The sequence below is a fragment of the Electrophorus electricus genome, chromosome 6, assembly GCF_041902795.1.
Source record: "Electrophorus electricus isolate QZ-2024a chromosome 6, ASM4190279v1, whole genome shotgun sequence".
Classification (NCBI taxonomy): Eukaryota; Metazoa; Chordata; class Actinopteri; order Gymnotiformes; family Gymnotidae; genus Electrophorus; species Electrophorus electricus.
Window position 1 is genome coordinate 7,283,864 of NC_137502.1, and position 18,902 is coordinate 7,302,765.

Genomic DNA, 18,902 nt, shown 5'->3' on the forward strand with positions numbered 1-18,902 from the left:
GAGGAGCATTCAATTCAGAATGAAAAATCGGTCAAGGTTCACTGCAGTCTACATCTACATGATTTTCTGAATTTCTGTATATTTATTTATTTAATATCTTCAGTGCAACTTTACCCAAAATGCTACCAAATATATATGCCTTTGTGGGTGCATAGAGACAACAACACAACACAATACTCGCATTGCTATTATACTGGAATGTGTGCATTGCACCATGAAATCTGGTAGTTCATGATGCAGATGTGGTGATGCTGTTTTTCTGCAAATGAAGTTATTGTTATAACTGTCATAACCTAACAAGTGCCTTTTGGGTGAACCCCTGTGTCCTTGCAGACGTGTAGGCGTGATCACACAAGTTACTTCAATTTCCTGATGAAGGCCGGGCTGTAAAGGCAGGACAAAACATGAATCCTAGAGTACCTGTCTAAAGAGGAAGAGCATAATTTATCAGCTGTAGATCAGGATACAAAAGCTAAGTAGCGTGCACTGTACTGGCCAAATTTACCAGACGGCATTCAGAGGGAGATGAAAAGTATTCTGTGTATTAGGCTGAAAACCAATTTCTTTCAGATATTGCCACTGCAGTCATATTTTAATCTTGGCAGATCTGGCTAGCTACTCCTGGCTGTATAAATAAACAATCATCTTATCAAATGATGTCTCAGTTGGATGACCCATGTCACATGTCTGCATTGAGCTCAGGCCAAAGTACATGCATAGCAGAAGGACGATCAGGCCCTCCATCATATTCGCAGCCTTTAATTTTAGATTCACCACAGTGGAAATATTTACTTCTATCACACTAAAAATATTTACTTTAATTACACTGGAACTATTTACTTAAAACCAATATTATTTAAATATTATTATAATAATATGCAAAATTATGAAATCAGAAACTGCAAGATATGAGAGCAATTGCACTTTATTATAATTATGATATTTCACTGAAGAGTATTACAGTTACATCAGTTACACTGGACATTGTCTTGTTGGACAGAAATCATATTCATTTAGCAAAGAGATATGAGGGATTTTTCTTGGCAAATCCATTTTGAAATTTAATTTTAGAAGACATTGTATTTAATTTGAGAAGGCATTGTATTCTATAATGAGTAATGCTAATGCTGCTCATTTATTTTTCTTGTGTTCCAAACATTGTAGACAGAAGGGCCTGTCAAGGACTGCCTGTAAGAACGCTTCATTCTGTGCCCTGAACACATGGTCATAGCAGTACTGCAGAATTTTCCCAGCATTTTACTGATCTCAGAAACCACACACAAATGACCATTACACTGAGGATATAAAAATACCACGGCTGAAGCTTGTGCTAAAAAGTTCCATTAACATATATTATTTCTTTACTGTGCAAAATCTTTTTCTTTTGGCAAGAAGATGTATGCTCTCTTCTAACAAGCCCATTCTGAACATTTTGAATGGCGGCATTTTACATGAAAATTACCATGCCAACACAGGCTCTTAAATGTGGGCACAATAGCTGAATCAAATTTGTGCTTACAGAATGTCATTATTCTGCATCAGCTCCATGATGTTTTACGCAAACAGAATGCTTTTTCTGAGCTTCAGAAATAGTTAAACTTTTGACATGGTATAAAGTAAAACATGCTTTGTTGTACTGTGCACTAGCTGTATCATGAGTCATCCACAGTACACCAAACGGGAGGTACAAAGACGAAAAATATGTTCTAAATAGAGATATGTACCAAATGTCATTTGTTAAGAGGAAAGTTGATGTTTACATAGATTAATGTCCATGGTATTATTAATTTGGGTTTCTAATTGTAGGTTGCACTGTTATTTGTTTTCAGTACCTTTAGGAGAGTCATTCACTCATCACACTCACTATATAGGCAATGACTAGATGATTGTGGGCTGCTAAATCTTTGCTGGAGCCCCAGTCATGAGGAAGTATGGGATAGCAGGGCTTGGCCACATGCTGAGAGCTGCAGGCAATATAAAGCCTCTCTCAGAGGCTCTTTAAGGTTTATTTTGCAAACGTAGGGAATTATTGGACTTTTCATTAAGAACACTGCACATCATTCTCCCTTTGCCCTTTTTCCCAGTCAGCCAAATGACATCTGTAAGGTCTTTTTAGTGAAGGCACATGGTTTAAAACAATTAGAAGATGGAAACTCAGCCAGACATGAGGGATGAATTGGCAGAGACTTCACAGTCCTCACAGTCTGCTGCAGGAGGCAGGATGCAAAAGTGTTTCCCTGTATTGGACAAATTCCTTTATCCCTCTATTGCTCTCACTATTCCTCTCTAGATCTACAATAAAAATCATATTATAAAAGGCAGTCTGCATGTTATGACTTCAATATTCAAACGGAACCACATGTGATTTGCATGAAGTCATGAAAAGCCTTTTAGGAAAACATGGGGAATGTGTGATGAGCTCAATCAGCATTCTTTTCTATTGTAGCTTTTAAGGGAATTTAAGATTGCTGTGGAACTTATTTGGTCTCACCTCTCATCTAATCAATCACTCTTAACAAAAGCCTTATTTTAATCATACATAATAACTAATAACTATGGGTTATTTTTGATATCTTATATGATAACTTTGCACATTCACCTTGGACAAATAGGTTCTGACAGGGTCTTATGAAATGTCACTGGTGCGCTTGTGTTGGCCAAAGCCTGGTCCATCGTGAGCTCTTCTTATACCTCAGTCTTGTCCTTCTGTGTTGAGCTGTTGCACTATATGTACATTGAGCTTGTAAAATTCAGGGCTTTCTGCTCTTTTGGTTTAGGAAGGACCAGTTTCATGCAATTTATAATGATCTATGCTGTATATATGAGTTTGTGCAGGGTAGGGGTGCAGATTTTCTTTTTGGTTGTTTCATTGCTTTTAACAATTACAACATTACCAAGCAGGGGGCATTATCAATTTAACTTGTCTCTCAGAATCTGGTTAGTATTGTTCATCACTAACATCTCATTACAGGCGATATAGTGCATTAATAGCCTTCAGACAATGCATGACTCTAATCAAAAGTACGATCCTTGGCAACAACAGAGGACACATGGTGGAATGTGATCATAAGCCTGTTTGTCTGACAGACGTGTTCTCATTAGAACACTTTCCAGGGATCCACCCCTGCCCTAGCTGAGGGCCTGTCAGAGCAGCTATATCACTGGAGGCCACAGCACAATTATAAACGGGTGACAGTAATGACCAATTTATGCCTTATCCCATGGAATATAGATTCTATGGTCTATTGATAGCACAGTGATAGAGTTGTTTATATGTTGGCTAGTTTACAGTCTTCTCATTGCTCAGCCCTAGATGAGGTTGACTGCATCAGGTAATGAATAAGTTTAGTGAACAGGGTGTCTCTCCCTTTCTGAATACTGCCTTGATGGGTTCCACTGATGTCATGCAGGGACTGGAGGCATACAGTATGATTTACATATCCCCAGGTGCTACCTTTCTGTCATTGATGTACTCTATGTGCTGTACTGTCACACCGGATGTGCTTCCTGACACAAAATTGCAGTGGATGGCAGGGAAGACTGAACTGGAAATTAATCTGTGGCTGTAGATTCTTTGACGGAATCTTTCTTAACTTATTTAAAATTCATATTCAGGACAATGACAAAAGAAAAGCACTGAGGTCTAGATTGGTTTTATATTATGTGAGGTTCAGGATATTTATTTCTTTTTTGGTTTTTTTTCTACAGTGAACAGAGCATTCATGTTTCAACAGAATTTGTTGGTCACCTTTGTGTGAGTTAACAAAAATAAGGATTTTTTTTTTTCATGCATCAATATAAAATTAACAGTTTCACAGATGTTAACAACAACTCTTAAAGATAATTCTTTTCAACAAGAGATCCTCATGGAGTTTACTATAGATATTGTCACTTATAGCACTACAGCACGAAGGTATCTTCAAAACTTTGGAATGTTTTGATAACATTGATTTTTGTGCCCTTCATGGTGCAAGTGTGGGACAGCTAGTACAATGAAATGAGGCTTCCATGTAAATGAGGGGGCACTAAAGGCAATGTGATGGTCATTTTTAAAGAATTCTTGGTGATAAGCACGTCTAAGCTCAGCAGGACCTCTAAATCAAAGATTTGATCATTTGATGACTCCATTAGCAGGCACACAACAAAAAAAAATTTCGAAAAAATTACTGCAGGCATGGAGTTATTACAGTCATGATGCCATATGGCAGTAGATGCTTATGATTACTAACAGTTTCAGAACTGGCATCCTTTATGATATAACTTAACAACATGTTATGTACGCTACATGCGAAGAGACATAACTCTAGCTCCACCCTTACCTGACAAGGATAAGGAACGTGTAAATCTTGCTGTGCATAAATCTCAAGCTATTTTCATGGTATGAGACAACATGATTGGTTAAGATGGCATTAATTAATCTCTACATCAAATATATCTTATTTTCACCCTTTTGCAAATGAGGTTGGGTATGAGAAAGGTGCTATATAAATTAAAGTTATTATTATTATTATAATAATATATAATGTCCTTGCAACATGTAGTGGCAAATAGATGACAAAGGTAGAACTTTAAAGGTGTAATAAAACATAAATCATGGAGCAGCTGTCAATGCTAGAGAGCATGATTTATTATTTATGTATCAGTTATGTAAACCTCAGCAAACAGATGACTCAGAGCTCATACTGCATTTCATGCTCTATAACATTTTCAGTTATGTCAGATCACATAAGGCACAGATGTGATATTTTTCGTGATTTGCTATTATGAATAGAACAGCTGTAGACAAGTATGAAACTATCAATTTGAATGGCTGGTACTAATTAATCACCACCGCAGCCTTTTATTTACTTTCTAGTTTACCGAAGGATGCACCTGCATTTATATGAACAAAAATTGCAAGTGCCTTTTGATACATCATTATGCCCTTGCGACATATAGCTGCAATTGTGTAGGTTGTTAATTGTCAGTTAAGTTGTCAACTATATGACAAAGGTAGAGCAACTTGAGTTCTGCCAAAAAAGGAGATAAAACCTTGAAAGTAAACAACTGATGGGTCTTTGTGTATACATTCCAGTCATAGCCTTGAATATTCATTCACATACATTCAAGCAGAGTATGACTCTTCCAAGAGCACAACTCATTCTGTGTCTCCATGGCTGCAGCATCTCTAGGCAGAGCAGCTGTAGCCTGGCATTACAAATTGATTTGCTGAGGAAACTGCAGACTTAAAAGAAGTAATATTTGTCTCCTTTCTCTTCCTCTAGTTCTGAAGTGCTGGAAAAGAAGCTGAGGGAGGTGTTCACAGAGAGGACGGGAATCTTACGACAGCTCTCAAAAACATCAAAGGAGCTGGACAGCATAAAGGGTAACCTGCAGGTAATTATTTGCAGTTCCTGGTGAAATTCCAAGGAGATGACCAAGCCTGTCCCAACTAGTTGGTTGGGACTATTTCAGACAAATTCACTGACCAACTAACTAATGGCCTCAAATTCAAATTATCATCACAATTATGTTGCAGTCTATAACACAGGGACATGTGAGGGGGCGGGATGCATATGGTCTGTGTATGTTTATAGGGATTTTTCTAGGAATTGGCATCTTAACAGGCAGCACGAGTCAGAAGAAAGGCAGTTAAGGTAATCAGGGGCAAGTCCATAATTGCAGAGCAGAACACAGACACAGACAAAAACCGGGCAAAACAACAAGAGCACAAAGAAATCACAGCAGTGAAAGAAACCATGGCTTAGTAAGGCAAGTAACATTTGCAGGTCCCCACAAGACACAAAGGGAAACAGGGTTATACACAGACACTGATTATGGAGTTAACAAGCCACAGATGTGGCCGATAATGAGCAGGCAGTCTCTGGAGGAGCCACCATTGTTTTTTAACCTTAATTTATGGTTATTTGAGCTGTATTGCCTCAGATGTTCTACATGTCACCTGATGTGCAGGTCTAATTTTGTGCTTGTTTAGTGTTAACCAGGAGGCCAAATGCCAGTGACCTTTTAATTGCAACACTGAGATGGATGCTCTTTGTAGTTCACAAATGCTTTACAACTGAGGGACTCAGTTTTCCTCATTACTCACTCATCGACCTTTTCTGTGACTATGATTCACGATTCAGCAAGAAATGTCATTGTGAATGTAAATCATAACTTACAAGTAGAATATTTTTGAAGATTCTTTTAAAGAACAAAGCTCCCTTATCAAACATGTAAGGATTATAAAAAGAATAAAATAAAAATAGCCTGTCAAATAACATTTTTGTGGGCATCGTCTGAATGAGTTGTGGGTGCGGCACTACAGTCTGCATGGTAATGTCTTATCAAGACACCTGATAGCGAGAGTACAGCTCTGCTATTCACTGAGTACCATTGCCTCTGAGGACTGTAGCTGTCACAGTGGGGTGTGATACTGCTTTTCCCTGGGACCCTTGCCAAACAGCCATATCCCAAAAGTCTTGAGCGGAGGTCCTACCCTAGCAGTGGATTTTTCTGTAAAACCACAATCAACAGTAACCTTTTTATATTGATCAATTATGTATATGTGACCTTTGTTGAGCAGCTCTCCCCTCTGTCATGTTTATTTTTATAACGAGATCTCCCTCTAGTTCAGCGCATCATCATTAAACTTGGCCTAATGAAGCTCGTAGTCTTGGCGGGGAGTGTTGAGGGCCATGCTGTGGCGGTTCCTGCTTTTGGACTCCTGCCAGCTTGCCCTGCACAGAGGCCGCCATGTCAATCCCAATCCAGCTCAGCAGCTGCACAGAGGGGTAGAGTTCTGACAAAGTGCTGCAGCTCTTTCTCCACACAGCATGGTCAGCTCACTGAGGCTGAGGCTGATAGATAGGGCTAGCGATGGCAAGAGGTCAACATGGTGTTTGTCTGCTAAATGAGTCCCCCTTTTTCTCCTGTTTCTCCTGTGTGTTTTGAAGGGAATTTTGCAAGGTTCAAACTTTAATAATTTGTGCAATTTTTAAATTGTCTAAGCAGTGTCTAAGCAGTGAAATTTATTATGGGCAGTTGGAATTTATATGTACTTTATTTTATAGCAGTAGATATTTCAGCTCAGAAAAGTAAATGCCTCTTAAAATTATGTCTTATTTTATGTTTTGCACGGAACTAATTAGGAGAGTAATTTAATTAGGACATAGGTGATGATATTAAGAATATTACCAGCAATCTGACAAATTTGCTCAAGGATTCAAGGATGCTTAAGAATTTTTTGCACATTGTGAGCCTTTTTTTCCATCATTCACTTTCAGTAAATCTCAATATTGAATTTATCACTGGTTTCAGCATTTGACTGAAAGGCAATGGATCACTTCCTTTTTTGGTAGATGACGAGTGAGTGACTTATGTTTATGTCCTACCCCAGATGCAGCATTGTTCTACAGTTCAGTCGTAATGGTCAGCTTTTGAAATGAGAGTCAGTCTTTGAAATCAAATCTGAATGTGTCACCTGTGCCTGTCTACTGAGGCCACAGAATGAAAACCACACCAGCAAATTTCCAGAACTCTGAGGCATTACTTAAATCCCCTTTCTTCTCCTTTCCAGTCACTGAAGAATGATGACTCTGTGCCCAAAAAGGACGTGCAGAGGATTCTGGAACTCAGCCACAAACAGAGGTATACTGAATTTCATCACTTTGCTCATAGCTCGCCTCATCAGGGTTACCCTTACACTGCATGTCAGGGATAAGTAAATGTTTAAGGCATAAAGAAGCGCGAGATTTGTGCACCTGTATGATAATCACCCGACGATTTATGTTATTCAGATTGCCACCACTATTTTCTTAAACCATTAGGATGTAATTGTGAAATCTTGCCTCAGCAGTAGTGTAAAAGTATTTTTTATTTATTTAAGTATTTTGTAGTTATTTAATTAAATTTTGGAGCATTAAAGCTTTGTAATCACAGACATGGAAAATGGCTGTCTGTGCACATATGGCAGGTTTGTCTGAATGGGTCGAGCCGTGGGAGAACTTGAGAACACATCCATTGTACCAAATAGCTTATTCTCACATATGCACAGCTGTAATTAGGAAGTGTTAGCTGCTGTTTGCATACAGCCAGGCTGAGGAGTGCAACGTTATTTTTCTGACTGACTGTGTGGGCTTGATGCACTTGCTCTGCTTTTAGACTGTAACTATGGCATCGTTTCTCAGTTTGAAAATCTAGTCTTCTTGTATTCATCACATCAAATTGTCCACTAGCTGTGCTAAAGAACTTGGCCGTGGAAGAGGTTCGCCTTCTAGCATCATGGCAACAGAGTAGATCCATTAGGGGTCAGCCATGTAAGCTGCTGCAAGATAGTCAGTGACAGAATTCAATTTCCCCCAGTGTCAGGTTTGTAATGGTTTCTATTTTTGCTCCCAATCAACAGAGAATAGACAGTAAAAAACAGGGTAGATGTGCAAGTGTCCCTGAGCCTCACCCTCTGTCTGAATTCAACTGGCAGTATAACTGCTTTAGGGGAGAATGAATAAATTATACATTTGATGAAATGTCAGAATTTGGGGAAATGGCAGCAGGTCACCACTGAAAATGTTTTTATGAGCCAACATAGTTTTATGAGCTAACATAGTTTAATTTTGATCTGCAGTTCAGTTTCAGAGCAGCAAATACCCCTAAAACTTTCAAGACAGAAATACCAAGCTTAGCTTCAAGCTTCAGAGGATTACAAATTGAATGACCTCTATTAAGTCTACACTCTAGTCTGCTTTTCTCTGCAACACTCCTCTCTTTTTAAAGTCAGACCTTCATTTTTCTATCAAATCCCAATCATTTCGATTGGCTCACTATATACTAACTTTGTGAAATAAATGTGACAAACATGTCACATAATAACAAACTAATTTATTAGCAGTCTGTTTTTGTTTTTGTGCTTTACCTACCCAAGAACATCATCCAAACATATGACAAGCATATGACATGTAATGGCTTCCACAGTTTTAATGATAAAAGAAGTAAACCTAGTCCAAATCTTTAGGCTGCTCTTATGACAGCTGACTTATTGGACCCAATGTGAAGGGTAGCAGCAAACCCATAATAATAATAATAATAATAATAATAATAATAATAATAATAATAATAATAATAATAATAATAATAATTTGGACCCATTTAGATCCAGAGTTAGCTGATCCTAACCCTAACCACCATACATATGCACTGGTGGAAAAACCTTTGAATTGTTTTTTCAATCAGAATGGATGAGTGTAATTTGGACTGAATTGATGTTCACTGTGCCAAGTCTACAGATTTGCTCATTTTTCCTTCTCAAGAACTATCCATTTTGTCATAAAAGTTTCACCAAGCCCACACAGGCGCAGGGAATTTATTGTCGGATTTTTCACGGTCAGGCTAGACTGTGCCACATTACAATTTTGGGTCAGTTCACATTTCAAGCCCTCTTGAGGCCAGTTACTCTAAGGTCAATAACACGATCAAACACTAGAACATGATTAAAAAACAGTAATAGCATTAAACAGAAGCAGGTGCACAACTAATGCAAGCTGCATACTAATGCTGGTACCACTGGTAGATAACTGTTAGATTTGTTGTTATACCTGTGCAAAACAAAAGTAACCATAAATGTTCTGTCATATGTTTTATATATATATATATATATATATATATATATATATATATATATATAGAGAGAGAGAGAGAGAGAGAGAGAGAGAGAGAGAGAGAGAGAGAGAGAGAGAGGATGATTATTAACTGACTAAGTTCTATATACAAATTAAACTGTTACTTGAATGCGAGTGGTTGCCAAAAAAAGAAAGAAAAAAGTCCCCAGCAAATAAATGTGCATATCTCCAACATGATCATACGTATTACTAAGTTTACCATCAGTAAACTATGACATTATCAATCAGTCTTTTTCAGTGTAATGAAAATAACCTCTATTAGTGTGTTCTTTATTTGATGGAGCAATGACCTTACACTGGCACAAATTACACTGTTCTCTTGCTCTCTTATACTCTCTATCTCTTTTTCTGACTCTCTCTCTTTCTCTCTCTCTCTCTCCCTTTTCAATTCCAGGGAAGAGATGAAGTCACTCCAGTCAGCCCTTCAAAAGAAACTTGACGAAGCTGCTGAAAGAGCTGAGAAGCAGCAAGCCACAGTAAACCTCCCCAGCACGCCCCTGAACACCAGTCAAACCTGATAAGCGCCTTCTGCTGTAGCTATTCATTTCCCAACTGATGATGACAAAACATGCATTATCAATATTAACATCACTACAAGACAGAATGAGAGTAGATTCATTACTTTTATAAAGGCATAGTTAGACTGATATGACTTCTTAGTGAACCAATTTTTTCATGAGCCTTTGTGTCATTACTGCACTGTGCTTCTTCCACATCCCCCCTTCCAAAACTAATTATTGGGAATCAGTGTTGGAGCTCTTATTACACCCAGACATGCCATAGAGCAGTGAGTACAGAGGCTCATCTATTTCTGGGTACCCTCTTTTAGGTGTAGAGTATGTTAATTATCAGGAGGTGCCTTGCTGGCTCTTGAGAAGCTTGCACTCTTATCTGCATGCTGGAACTTTTCTCTCCCCTACACCCCCACCCCCAGCCCCCATGCGCGTGCGCGTGTGCACACGGCTGCAGGGAAGAGAGGCTGCCGTGCCCGTGCACTGAATGAGAATGACTCACTAGGGCAAATTACCATTCACCAAGCTGGGCTATTCTTTGCTAGCTATGAACATTTCGACACCGATTGACACTAATTACAGAGAGCATGCCAACCTTGTGACCATAGTCCTCTTTATAAGTTGGTTTTGCTCTTGAGTGCCCATTCAGAGTATGGCAACATTAACATTTTAAAATGGTGTTAAAACAATTTGAAGAATTTCTTTTTTTTCTTTTTTTTTTGGGGGGGGGGGGGGGGGGTCTTCTGCACATTTTGTATGAGCTACTTCTTAATGGCAGACCCAGCAGAATCACAAGCTTAGCGTGACACTAAGATACAAGGTTGAAATTGGGTTATTTGTTTATTTATTCCTTAATTTTGGCCAAGATGAGCAATAGCTGTTATCACTGAGTGACAGCTAAATTAAAACACAGTTCCAAATCCAGCAGAAACATATGAAATAAACTTCTTCATAGAACTAGTATTAGATCCCAAAAGCTAATATTTAGCTTAGCTTTGTTAGGGATGCATAGTCACTTGTGATGAAGTCTGTGGGGCAGTAATAGCATAAATGCCTTGTGCAGACTTGAAGAGTCAAGGTGAAAATGGAAAAAGAACAAGAAGAGAATGGCACCATACAATACTAGCTAAGGATATAAATAAGAACATGTTTATGCATTGGCTTCAGTATGTCAGTTCATGAACACGCACAAAAGTGGGTAGAAGTGGAAGTAAGACTAGAGAAATGCATACAGTGTAGTGTTCATGATGGCTGTTTAGACACGTTCCCTGCCTAAGATTCCTGCTGGTGCCGGCGGAAGAAACCTGCTGGGGAAGTCAGATGTGTGCTGGCTGAATGTGCAACGAGGAGTGATGGTGTTTGATTGGCGTTGCAGTTCACCCCAGGGCGGTAAACCCTTCTGACTCCCCTCAGGCTGTAGGATGCACACTGTAGATTATTTGGGGTTTCCAGGCAGGGTGTCGTGATTCCAACATAAATTCTCACGCTCATAATGTAGTATGCCTTGTTAAAGTGATCCAATCTAATTTTAATCATGTTATTTGTGTGAATGCCAGGTGGTTACAAAAGTGACCATCACTGATAGCCTCATAGCCTCCATATGTTTACTATTTCCTCTTATTTCCCATTGTTAACCATATGATTTACTTCCAGAAAGTGTAAGACCACAGATTCAGAGACCTCTGCTTTTGCATTTACTCACGGGTATACATGACATACAGTTACACTGGCAAAAAGAAATCCATATTCATGAAAAGCAAACACAGCTAATTTAGAAAACAATGCTTCATGATGACATCATCTGGACAAATCTGCTCAATAATTTTCTATTCTTATCCAGATCATGTTTCTGAAGATGGAGATGGAAAAAAAGACTAAAATCATCAAAGACCTACAGCAGGAGGTACATCAGAAATTATAATAAATGACTGGTGATCTAATCATGCATAGTATGAGCCAGAGCAAAGATAAAAATAGTGACAATGACATCAAAACTATACAATCACAGGATTAATTTATCACCCCAAGGCAGAATTAGGGTCTAGAGCATTTTATATATTTTCAGATACATAATATGTAAAGGATTTAGAAATACAAAATGAAAACACAGATGTACCTTTTAGTGTTTGGCATTTGGCATTCTTTAAGGATAATTTGGGGTTATAAGATTTATTTCCCACTGCCAGCAGTCTTTCATTATGTGCAGTTTGTCTTCCAGGACAATAAAGAAAAATAACTTCAAAAAATTGAGGGCATTAGGCCAATATTAGAAAGATTTAATCCTATCAATCAAGTTTGCATTATCTATGTGTATGAAACATCACCCATCCGGTGTGCAAATTGTGAAGTTGCATCAATTTTTGTGAATAATAGACATAGTGCAAGCCCTTATTTGGTTGGGTGGATCCCAGTGTCATGGTTGCCTGTAGCAAGGCGTCCACATGTCAGTTTTAATGACAGCTGCCATTGGTCGAGCTGGACCTGACCATGGCCCACATCCAGCGAGGGGTGGGGATGCGAGTGCCTGGTCTTGAGTCCAAGCCAATTTCACCTCATTGAGCCACATTGCAGTACTATTCTGCTTCATTAACTCTAATACCTTGTCTGCCTCTGTATCTCTCTGTATTTCTCTCTCTTGCTCTCTCTCTCCTTTTCTCAACTCCCTCATCTTTTCCTGTTTATTTCACCTGCTGTCTCTAACACACAGGCCATCCAGTCCATAAAGCACAACCTCAAATACTAGGACAGCTTAATCTTAAAAGGCCTTCCTGATTAAGCAAAGATTAAATAAAACAAACAAACAAAAAATTATTCCTATTTCATTTCCATTCTTACTTCAATAAACTAAAGCTTTGTGGGCCAAACATGGACTTAGGAAGAAAATTTGTAGCCATTATCAGGGGGTTTGCTGTTAAACTTTATATCATAAATGCCAAGTGTGTGTGTGTGTGTGTGTGTGTGTGTGTGTGTGTGTGTGTGTGTGTGTGTGTGTGTGTGTGTGTGTGTGTATATATATATATATATATATATATATATATATATATATATGAACACACACACACACACACACACACACACACACAGTAAAAGGAAAACAACCCCCCTCCCATCAATGTTTTCTTATTTAACTACAGATGCTATTATGTTCTAGAAGCTGCTGAAACATTGTTCACATACAGGTTTAATTTAAAAGAGTGTGTTCTTTATTTGATGGAGCAATGATCAGTTTCTTTTCTTTGCAGAACAAAAGTTTGAAGAACAAACTTCTATCTGGGAACAAACTCTGTGACATACATGCCGAAGAGGTATGTTATTCAGTATATTGTTCAGTAATAACACACACACACACATACAAACAAATATTCACACAGGTACAGATACAGAGAGAGAGAGAGTGAGAGAGAGAGACATGTAACATTGCTTTTCAGTTGGACAATAATGGCTGTGCAAAACTGGAGCTTCTACAGGTTCAGAGGTTATTTGTTCCTAGCTGTTCTTATTAACCCCTAGGAGCCTTAAGATAGCATTTGAAAAACTACAGCACCCTGGTAGCTGAGTTCTTTTTGTTGTTATTGGAAAAATACCTTAACATAACCTCAATTTCTAACCACAAGCTCAATGGTAGCCCTTACATGCTGCACCAAACATAACGGCCATTGAACTGATGGCAGGGTGCCGGTTCTTTCAGAAACAGCTGCCACCCATGGTCAGGTATTGCTGTACTGGAATGAATGTTTATTTTGTTTCTACTGGTGTGAGTATGTCTACTGGTGAGTTTGCACATGAGTTTGTTTGCCTTATTGAGTGTGTCCTACAGCTCACTGAAGGGGGAATTTTTTGATTCCCTTGCTCTTCAAAGGTCTCTCTTTTGAGTTGGAGCTTTGCAAAGCACGTTCTCACAAAGGACCTTGTCGCTACAGATGCCAAAACCCTGACGATCTAAAAACCAATTTTGCTGTCTGAATAAGCTAACTCATATTTTCTCTTATCTCTGTTTTGCAGTCCAAAAAAATCCAAGCACAGCTGAAAGAGCTGAGGTATGGCAAAAAGGATTTAATTTTCAAGGTAAGTGCCAAATAAAGATAATGCGTCATAATCGTCCCTGAGCAGGACTGGACGTGCTCTTCAGACCACCTTCAAAAGGTGATTTCACTTGGGCTTTGGGCTTAATGTGAGTGGCAGAGCACAAGGCTGCTTTTTTGAGAAGGGGCCATCTTAATGAGGGTGTCTGCACATTGTGTTGTTTACCACATACAAGGCTGCTGATAGATTTTGTTTCGTGTGGTTTGAAATGGCCTTCCCTTGGGATGCGCTTTCTCTCCTGTTAAGGAAACTAAAGAGGAAAGCCCTGGAGACTATTTGTTGAAGTCAAGAAGGCTGTTATTGTACTTCTACAGGACATTCTCTCAAACACTTATTTTCAGTGGACTCAGAATAGTTTTTATTCAGAGCCTTCATGCTAAGGTGTCTTTGAACACAATCTGCTTAGACTATTGTAGCAAATAATGTGCTGTAATGTTGACATCTTATTTACCAGTATACAACAACAATAACAATAACAGCAATGATAATGACAATAGAAAATGACAGAAACATCAACAACTATAAAAGATGAAAATAGGATGCATAATCTCATGCTATAAATATGTACTAAATGAAGGGTTTGGCCTTTTGACGGGAGGTTGTGACTAAAGAGTGATTTAAAGACCACTGACATTTTCTGCCACATAGCTTGACCTTTCCTCTCTTGGTTGCGGTGCTAGGAAGAAAAATGTCAGTAGATATTGCCTTCTTCTTGCATTTTGGCATCATCTAATAAACATAATATTCCCAGGAAAAAAATCATCACTTTTATGTCCTCATTGTCTATATATATATGTATTTTCAAAAAGAGATAATTTTGAACAACTGAAATTTGCATAATTCAAAAAACAAAATCTTTTCTCTAGACATGCTGTATAATTAAATCTTTTAAAGGCTTGGTGTAAAGATATACCATTCCACATTATCCGATGCACTTATGCAATTGAAGCATTCTTTTTTTAAGTTAGGAATAATACTCTTCTGAAAAGCAATATGCAAATTCAGCTGCCTATGCTGTAATGTATTTTTATCTGCGGGGGCTGCAGATCTGTTCCTGCCTCTCTATTTGAATCTGATGTAGGAAGATTACCCCTCTTCCTTTTATATTCATGATTAAAGAAGTTGTTTGGAGAGCTTTTAGGAAGACTCATGACACTTTGCAGAAGACATTGTTTGAGAATGTCCTGAGAGGGAGCAGAAGACTCATCTGCGACTGAAAATAGCAGACTGCTCCCTCAGGGGTTTAAGAGTGACGTGGGTGCTAAAAGCTGCACACTTGTCAAACCTGCTCTCACTTCTCCAACTTTAAAGTTATTGTTGAAGTTTTTTTTACTGAATGAAAGCAAAGCACCATCACTGATAAGCACTTCTCCAAATGTCTTAATAGGTGCATTAAATATTCATTAAAATAACCTAGATGAATTTCCAAATCTTCCTAAAAATATTAACATAATCTGCTGGTAAGTAGTCACACTGATGTCACAACATTTTTAATTGATTTATTGCACAAATACATATTCCAAGTGTAAAGAGTGGTTTCATAGGAAACAGCTCAGCAGATAGAGTGCAGATTTCTCTCTGTGAATATCAGGCGAGCAAGGGTTCAGTCACAGGAAGGTGCTAACTGCAACAAGATGAAGCAGCACATAATTACTGTATTAATCCTGTTTGCTCACAGTAAATCTCATATAACAATAGACTTCCTTAGTGACAACAAGATAATTCCAAAAATGCTGTTGTTTTTACTGCAAATTATAAAATGTAAATATAAACTTAGGGGAAGAAGATTAAGGTCAACTGAAGTTGCTAATTTCCTTCTGCAAGATAATTAATTGCTCGGTAATTTGCACACCCTGGCATTTTTGTTCAACTTTTCCCCCCACTCCATCCATGACCACTGAGGACAGTTCTCCAAAAACGTGATTATTCAATCGATCACATTTGTTCAGTAGGTGCAGGAAGAAATGTATATATCAAAGGCAGATGCTAGTTTCATAACATTTGTTGAAGGTCAAGTGGTTCATGATGTACTGTGTAACAATTGCTCTTTAAAAAGCAATGAGTTTGCACTGCTAATGAGAAATTAGTGCTGTTTCATATTATGCTGTAGTTGTGGTAATATTGTATTTATTGAAATTAAATCAGGCTAATTAAGTTCATTGTAGTTCTACATATCAGTTAGAAGTCATAGCTTGTGTGAGGGAAATGTATGTATTTTTATTTATTTAAATTTTGAGCAGCAAAATTTTATTTTTAAAGCAACACCACTTAGGATATCAATTGAAATATGACCAATGCGCATTCATTTTATTTTTATAAACAAAAGTCATTCCTAAATAAATAGTGGCATTTGTATGCTTTAGAAAAAAAAAATGGCATGAGAGGCTACTGAGAATGACACTAAGAATATTCTGATGTTTGTATTCCCTTGATTTGATATGACTTCTATATTGGTTTTTCTGCAGCCAGCCTCTAAGGCATGAGCAGGTTTTGAAGACTTCCACTTTGCTGGAAAGTCTCCTGGCTGCCTCTTGCCAGGCATTAGTCTTCGAAGTTTTGTGCTTTCAGTCACTCAAACTGCTAAGCCAGAGTGTTTGTCACATTCACACCCCTGAAAATGAAACAGCAGCTCTTTATAGGGAGATCCGTGAGTAGGCTTTAGAAGAGCACTGACTGTATGGATTAGAGTTGTGAAATCTAGTTAAACTGAGTGTTATAATTAGCAGTATATCCATATATAACATTCAAGCAAGTTTTTGTAACAAATCTCCCTTCTTTGCTCACACAGTGTCAACACGGGACAGATTTGATATTATTCTTAATGGGTGTGTGAGACAACTTCAATTGCTGTCTTCCTCTGTGCTCACCATGACAGTAAATTGACTGATATGATCAAAAACTGAGAATATTTCTACTTTTATGAAGAAGATTATCTCAATTAAATGCATTTTAATTGAGGTCTGTCATTTAAAAATGCCCCATTGCTCAAGATTTATGTGCAGTATTTTTATGTATGTATGTATGTATGTATGTATGTATTTATTTATTTGTTTGTTTGTTTGTAATACAGATTTATATTTAGAACTGGTCATTTCAATCTATTTCAGACATGACCTCAAACACATGAGATTTCAGAGAGGAAAGTCTGTTGTGTTTGTTGAGTGTACATTTCCAGCAAACCTTTTTGAATTTATTTATTTGAAATGTCCCCACTAATGGCGGTCTGCGTTCGGCAAGATAAGTCAACTTAAGAAACATGCCAATCAGTACAAATGTGGGGAAAACCCTCAGTAAAATGGTCTGTCTTCTGGCAAGGGTCAGCAGCTCATGGACCTGGAGAACAAGCTGAGAGTTGCCAAAGAGGAGCTGGAGAAAGCAGCACTGGATAAGGTGAGAAAGGAAACTGATAAGATCTCACTCTTTGACAATAGTAGTCCATCTTCCAGGGTCAGCCTGTCCTCAGACATCCACCCACAGGCCTCTTTCAACTGACAACAATATTAAACATAGAGGATGAAAATCTATTATATTTTAAAACTTGGGAATTTTGTTGTTTGGAGATGAGCCCTGAAAAGTGAATGTAGAGCTCTGAAAACTGACTGCGCACAGCAATAGCCCAAGAATTGAGATTTTAGAGCCTGCTCATTTTGAGAAAAGGCTTGTTAGTTCCATTACTTCCCAGTGTTTCTCACCTCTTCTTGCTATCTGAATTTGATTTAGGAGTCACAGCTGAAGGCCCTGAAGGACACCGTCCATATCTGCTTCTCATCTGTCCTACACAGCCAGACACCCAGTCTACATAGACTCCCAGCCACATCCACTCATCTGATGAGATTCTCCCCCTTGGTCAACAACTCACGAGTCACCTTCCAGCAACCGCACATAAAGGTAGAATAATCCCTATATTCTGACTGACACACATCCTTAATGAAAACCAAACAACATCAGCATCTTCTGATGATGCAAATTGTCAAGAATAAAAAGTACTGCAACTAACATGGTCTAAAAATGACATATCTCCATGCAATTATTAAGATCAAGACAGTGACAGTGATAGTGCTATATGGATTTGTTTGCCACATGCAGTCTGAGAAGGCCTGATTGACAAATTTTCCCTGTGCAGGCTGATGCCTCTGTCTTACAGAGAGGATTTGTATGACCCTAAAGACAGTATAGTTCCTTTCATCTGTTTCCCAACAGCATTGACTGGAATGGGACAGGGGTAGTTCAGCACTTAAGATATTGGACTGATAATCAGAAGGTTGCTAGTTCAAGGCCTTTCATTCCTAAGTTACCACTGTTGCCCTCTGAGCAAGGCCCTTAACTCTGAATTGCTCAAGATTTATTTGGTCACAATTGTAAGTTGCTTTGGATAAAAGTGTCTGCAAAATGCATACATTGTAATTCAGGGGACCTTTCAGAACAATATCAGAAAACATATTAGAAGAAACTAGAAATAATAATTTAAAAAAATATTTATGAAAGGGCAATTCATCCCTAATGGATTGTGAAACATACTTGAGATGATTTTCACAAATCCAGTTCTTTTGCCTATCAGTCAACTTTGAGTTGTACTTTACAGTTCATGAACAAACATTTGTGTAAAGATATGAGAAAATAGGTTGTTAATTACAACTCAACAAAGCATATG

General features: G+C 38.1%; 1 protein-coding gene across 1 annotated transcript in view; it reads left to right on the plus strand.

The window, feature by feature from the left end:
* The window catches only part of luzp2 (leucine zipper protein 2), a 68,730-nt gene that overhangs the window by 43,783 nt on the left and 6,045 nt on the right, over positions 1-18,902 (plus strand). The window contains exons 4-11 of the mRNA XM_026999580.3: positions 5,265-5,376; positions 7,559-7,629; positions 10,051-10,132; positions 12,009-12,071; positions 13,411-13,473; positions 14,171-14,233; positions 17,567-17,641; positions 17,972-18,139. Of these exons, the coding sequence (XP_026855381.2) occupies positions 5,265-5,376; positions 7,559-7,629; positions 10,051-10,132; positions 12,009-12,071; positions 13,411-13,473; positions 14,171-14,233; positions 17,567-17,641; positions 17,972-18,139 (697 nt within the window). The remainder of the gene's footprint in view (positions 1-5,264; positions 5,377-7,558; positions 7,630-10,050; positions 10,133-12,008; positions 12,072-13,410; positions 13,474-14,170; positions 14,234-17,566; positions 17,642-17,971; positions 18,140-18,902) is intronic.